Here is a 6,531-nt window from a genome sequence, read left to right on the forward strand (position 1 = left end):
ACGCTATCAGGGTTCCAGCAAGTCTCCTGCCTGCATCTCTAATACACACCCCCAGTCCTTAGCAAATGCAACTGTGCCTACTCGTACAAACGCTGTAGAGTCACCAGCTCCTGTGAGGCCGCTTCAAACAAAACACAGAGATATCTGTCTATCTATGTATCATCTATCTATCTATCTATCTATCTATCTATCTAGCATCTATCTATCTATCATCTATCTATCTATCATCGATCTTTCTGTCCCCCAAAACCCATATGCATGTGTGAAAATGTTTTTGTGGCTCATGTCATAACAATAGGGAACATAAGGAGGGGCTGACTTCTGGCTTTTACTCAGAGGCCCTTGGAAGGCCATGGATACCTGGATTGACCATTGGAAAGAATGGGGAAAACAACCCAGGAGAGACTACTTATTGCCACCAAGATATTCCTAATCTCTTCCCTGGCCTTGCCTGTCCCTGATACTGGAGTCTTCAGCTGTGAACCTCGTACAGGTATTGAAGGATAACAGTGTGATCCACCTTTCTCCCAAAAATTCTGTTGGCAAAGAAGTGTGACCTTGGGTGTCAGGACAGAGGTAGGCTGGTGACCTGACCCCAGATGCAAAAGTGACTAGCTGACAGGCCGGAAAGTGAGGACGGGGCTGGAGCTGGGCATCAGAACAAAACGGTAGGCCATTTGCACATCCTCTTGCTTCAGTGTCTCCACCTGGAAGGTTTTCAGTATCTGAAACACAAGGTTGGGGTTATATATCATCTGTCTGTCTGTCTATCATCTATCAATTATCTGTAATCTACCTATCTATCTATCTATCAATCTATTTATCGTCTGTCTGTCTGTCTATCATCTATCAATTATCTGTAATCTACCTATCTATCTATCTATCAACCTATTTATCGTCTGTCTGTCTATCTATCATCTATCAATTATCTGTAATCTATCTATCAATCAATCTATCACCTGCCTATCTATCTGTCTATCTATCTATCTATCTATCTATCTATCTATCATGTATGGGTCTTTCTGACCCCACAAACCCATATGGACAGAGCATTGGCCCATCTACTGCTAAACTGTTTAGTGCAGCCACCATGATGAAAACAGGACTTCCTGTGGAGGCCTGAGAGCCCAGTCCTGCTCTAGAGACCTCACCAAACACAGGAAGCCTAGATAAAAGGCCTGAAGGCTTATGCTTTTGTTCCAAATACTGCCCATCAGTACCTCAAATCTCACAGGCCCTACCACACCCAGAGCTGCTCACATGGTGAAGCAGGAGCAGCATCTCCACCTCAGCCAGGCGCCGCCCCAAACACTGGCGCACCCCAAAGCCAAAGGCCAGGTGCCGGAAACTTCTTTTCCTCTCCAGCCAGCGCTGAGGCATGTAACGTTCAGGTCTTGGGAACACTGCAGGGTTTCGGCCCATGGAGTAGAGATAAAGTAGGACCAATGTCTGTAGGCAGATGACAGATGCCAAGGACAAAGTCAGCTGCTTCTTTAGGTAGTGCATGGCAGGGTAATTGGTGGATGTATGAAGATCACTTACCCCAGCAGGGATATGGTAGTTCTGAAGTACCAAGTCTGAGCTTAGAACTCTCTCCAAAAAGCCACCAACAGGATAGAGCCTGGAGACGAGGAAGCAACAGCAGAGGCCTCATATATGAGAGCTTCTCCTGTCCACATCTGCACCCTTCTCCCTCAGTTCCTCCAGGAGTATGGTTCCTGGCTCTGCTGAGCTCAGCCAGCCTCCAGAGGAACAATAGCACCCAGCCATAGGAAAGGAGAGCACAGATCATGGCTGTCCTCAGACCCAGAAAAGCAAGTACTGAACAGCAGGGAAGGGACGGCAGTCAGCACCTACCTCAAGGTCTCTTTAAGGGCAGCTCGCAGCAAGGGCAGGTCTGATGTGATCTTCTGTGGATTTGCAGAGATGCTGGCCTCAGCTGCCTGGCTCTCCTGCCGCAGGGCCTGCTGAACATCTGTGTTCCGAGCCAGCTCAAAAAGGGTCATTACCAAGGGGATTGCTGTCTGCAGGAGCCAGAGAGCAATCAGACACCCTCCCAAAGGGCATTGCTACTACAAAGCTGCCCTTACCTAGGGGACATAACCGAATAAAGACCCAGGGAGCTGTGAACTTCTGCCCTAATGTTTACTTAGAATCCTTGCTCTAAGTCCTGAGAGACAGGCCACCAACATCCCAGTCCTTGCCACTGTCTCAGCACCTTCAGGGTCTGGTACCCACAGCCTGCTCTGATACACAGTGGTACCTGGATGTCAGGTAGGGACACGGCCACTCTATATTTCCCAGTACCTCAATGACAATTGCTGTCCTCAGGTCTCTCAGCACAGACCTCACTGCCCAGGCCTGAAATAAGTCCGTGTTCTCCACCCTACTCCTCTTGCTTCAGTGATAAGTTCCAGAGTGAGCCCCAGAGCCTCTATATCCAGATTGCCTCTTCATAGCACAACCCACAGAAACATCCTCTGAAGTCTCTTCCGCTAGGCGTGCTGACTCTGTATCCAAATCATTTGCTATAAGACTTGATGCATAGTCCTTCTTGATGGAAACCCCCACCTGCTGACCTTATCTGTCTCCCTATCTCTTGCCTTAGGCAGCCACTCACCCCGGGGAGCCTAATGTTATTGCATGCAAATGCTGCTGCCCTGAAGGCTCCCCTTTCATGAGCTCACTGATCACTGTTCACCTAAACATCTCTCTCTTCCTGGCATACCTCTAGGTACAGCCTTCAGTCTAGGCTAGGGCAAGAGGCTCCTGGGAGAAATAGCCTGGAAACGCAGTTCATAGGAAATGCTTTGGTGAACACAGACAAGGAGTCCCAGGGGATTCCCACAGCATGGCCTGACCGTGTCTATACTCCCAGCGGTGAGCTCCATAGAGTTTGCTTTGATGGCTTCGAGAGGCAAAGCTCCCTGAGATATTAGTTCGGCCACAATGCCACTGTAGGTCTGAGAGTTGCTGAGTCTGAGCTCCTGGTGCACCTTCCAGATACATCTGTTGGCTAGAGATATGAGGTGGGAGAGGTGGGAGCTTGACTGCAAGCAGCCCCCACTGTCCTGTTGTGCATCCCACCCTCGTGACCAATGACAGTCCCCCCACACACACCCGTTATCGCTGGGGCAGTTTAGTCATAAGCTTGTTAGGAACATGTTAAAAGAGCAGGAAGCAAGAGTTGCCATCATTTGAGATGAGCCCAGTGTAGACATGGGTACTGATAAATGCGAATAGTTGACCCAGCATCTCTTACTCCATGGCACTGCCCACATTAGTGGCCCTCACCATACTCAGAGACGACATCCCAAGCATCAAAATGTTCTTTCCACACACGGGTGCTTGTCCAGCGAGTCAGGCTCTTGGGTAAGAACAGGAGCTGTGTGGTGGACTTGAATACTGAATGCAGGGCATGGATGAACTTCAGGTTGCCAGGGCTCAAGTCATGACCAAGGAGGCCCAGCCGCTCTCCAAAAAGAGCAAAGTTGCTGGCTGCGAAAAGGACAGTACCCCTGAGATAAGGTAATCCCTGTCCTCAAGACTGCCTTGGCTCTCCCTGCCACACAGGCCTCCCTTCCTGACACCCTTAAGTTGAGACTTTCCTATGGCCACACACCTTCTATAGTGTAGTTGAAGAGGCTTTGATGGACATCCATGGTAAGGCTCCCACGAGTATTCTGAAGCACCTTCTTTTTTAGGGCCTCCAAGAAATCCCTTGCTACCACATCCACCATGGGGACAAATTTCTGAACAGCTTTTGGTGACAGGACATTTGGGTTCAGCTGCAGTCGGTTGAAGCGCCATTCTGGCCCATTTCTGTAGGACACAGAGAAGAGCTTCAGGCACCTCCAAGGGAAGACCCCAGGCCTGTGTCCGTTTTTCTGACTCTCAAGGAAACTGAGGAACAGAGGTGCTGGGCTCAGAGGCAGACTCTGCAGATCCTGACTCTGCTCCTTTCTTCCAAAGCAGCCTCCATATATTAGAGGTCACTAAGTCTTAGGTGGATTTGACTCGTCCATACCCAGGGAGGAAGGAGACTCTGCTGTCAAGCTCTGCCTACCTGACCTATACAACCAACCCACAGAGGAGAAGCCCTAGCTGAGCTCATTCACCCTGTCATCCTGTAGAGTGTGTGGCCTCTGAGACACCAGCATCTGCCTGTCTCAGCTAAGGGATCTCATCTTCCCTAGGGCAGGAGTCTCCAAGAGCACCACTCACAGCATCCACAAACTGAAGTCCAGGGTGCAGGGCTCCCATGGAGATTCTCCAGTAAATGACAAACAGGAGTTTACACACTGAGCCACACAAGCAGGAAGCATGTGCTTTTGTGTGCTAAAGCCTGCAACCATTGGCAGTGATCACATGTGCCTTTGCACATGTACCCACACGAGACCTTGAAAACATGTAAACAAGTCCCTGTCTGCACAAAATTAACACAGCAGTCGTGCATAAAGATGTAAACACATAGAGAGTCTCAGATGCAGACAACATACACTTTTATATCTACACACACACACACACACACACACACACACACAAACCATGAACACATTTATGCACATTCAAGAATATACACAGGTACATACTTGCACATATATGTGTTCCCTACTTTCTCAGGGGTACATGCTCATTCTTTGCCCAAAACTGCCATTTGCATCTGGACTCCCTGCCAGACTCCATCTGGTAAGTGCCTAAGCCATCTGCCTATGCCCCCAAAATATTTTATCAACAAAAGAATTCCCTCTGACATGGACTGGTGTGCCTGTGTGACTTCCCTTGATGGGCATCCCAACACCCACTAGTGACCTCTTTCCAGCCCACCCACTTCAGCTCCAGGAGCCCCTGCTCAACTCTCTAGATGCACATCCTGCTGCAGGAGAGAACTCTTCCCTCTCTTACCACCTGACTCAGTTTTGATTGTGAGTCCACAGGAGCTCCAACTCCTTGTTCTCCACCCCTTCAAGCCCAGAACAGTCTATCTCAAATCACTGGAAGCAAAATTACCCCTACAAAAGAAGGACTTCATTGCTGGATATTGGGCTGTGGTAGATGCCAGCTATGACCCTAAGCCAGTGCCCCACCCTCTACGTGGGCCAACTTTGAAATTGGTAGGAAGGAGAGCCACATGCTAAAAAAAGCCTATTCAAAGCAGAAGCTTGGGACAAGAGGCATCCCTCTGCAGCCTCACTCATTTTAGGCCCAGGATCTGCATGGCCTGGTATCAACCCATGCTTGGCAGTGACTGGTCTCCATAACGTCACCGGAACAGGGTCTGCATCTTGTGTCAGGGCCACCAACCTCACCTCCCTCCTCATTTCCAGTGTCCACTCACAGCAAGAACACACCACGTCTCAGGCCACGGAGTTCTCTGTGGGCCACCCAGGGCTCTAGGTGCATCCGACGTGGAAGCATACTCTCCACCTGATGGAGCTTCTCAGCATCCTCCGGCAGCATCACAGAGACAACCTGCGTTTTTCCTACACTGTGCCTGTGGGGTGAAGCACAGAGCCCTGCTGTAAGTGGAATGCCCTCCACCTGAGCTCCCTGCAAAGCCAGCCCTGTCAGTGTGCTCTCTCATCTCATCCTCCCCTAGCCCTTGCTTCCCACACAGGAGGGGCTCCCCAGTGTCTGCCTGACTCCCCTCCACTTCAGTACCCCTGCACTCTGTCCTCTCAGCAGTGAGCAGTGCCTTTCTCTGTCCATGTGGAGAACCCATGAGTCAGGCCCATATCCTCCTGTGCTCCCTCCCTGTCTTCCTAAAGATGGAATGCCTGGTGCCTACAGGGGAATGCAACACCTCATGCCCTGCAGAACCTGGGCAACCAGAGGGCAGGAATCTCTGTCTGTGCTTGGCTATGGGTAAGAAAAGCCCTTACCTGAAAATGGGCCCCAGCTCCTGGAAGGCCTGATGCATCTCCAAGTGTAGATTTTCTTGGCCCTGCTCCCTCAGGGTCTGTATCATCTTCAGCCACTTGTTCTTGGAGTACTGTGGTATGGCCTCAAAGGGCTGCAGTGTCTTGGGGGCCAGTGTTGCTGTGGTGCCCAGTGCCCTTGTCCTGTGCAGGCACTGCCAGGGTCTTGCCAGCCACACATCTGCTGTCACCCTGAGAGCCATTGCCATCCTCCTCTCTTCAGCTCACAGCCTTTTATCCTGCCTAAGTACTGTACTTTTCTACTAATCACGTCATGGAAGAAACTGTCCCTGGACTTGTCTGAGACATCTGGGCTCTGGTCGTGGCTGGGGTTCTACTGTCAGTAGTAGCATATGACCAGCTCCCTAATACCTGCAAAGCCTGCTAGGGGGTAGCAACAGAGAGCCAGGTTAGTGTCCACATGGGGGGCTGTGTTGCCTGAGAAAGAAGGGGCAGAGGTCACTTTATTCTCTCTATAGATGGAAAAAGGAAGATGGATGGGTCTTTTCTCTTTTGAAGATATCATAGAAGACCTTGGTTTCTTTTAATAGAATTGGTATGTGTGTGTGTGTGTGTGTGTGTGTGTGTGTGTGTGTGTGTGTGTGTGTGTTTA

The 6,531-nt window shown here is 50.2% G+C and overlaps 1 protein-coding gene across 1 annotated transcript; it reads right to left on the bottom strand.

The window, feature by feature from the left end:
- Window positions 1–611: 611 nt before the first annotated feature.
- On the bottom strand, window positions 612–6,127 carry LOC308437971 (cytochrome P450 11B2, mitochondrial; the record flags this gene model as incomplete). Its single annotated transcript, XM_080939232.1, has 9 exons — window positions 612–725; window positions 1,261–1,449; window positions 1,543–1,621; window positions 1,858–2,024; window positions 2,862–3,016; window positions 3,295–3,498; window positions 3,623–3,822; window positions 5,339–5,494; window positions 5,883–6,127. The coding sequence occupies 9 exons, from the start codon at window positions 6,125–6,127 to the stop codon at window positions 612–614; spliced, it is 1,509 nt and encodes a 502-aa protein (XP_080795358.1).
- Window positions 6,128–6,531: the final 404 nt, after the last annotated feature.

Source organism: Micromys minutus, assembly GCF_963924665.1.
Source record: "Micromys minutus genome assembly, chromosome: 27".
Lineage (NCBI taxonomy): Eukaryota > Metazoa > Chordata > Mammalia > Rodentia > Muridae > Micromys > Micromys minutus.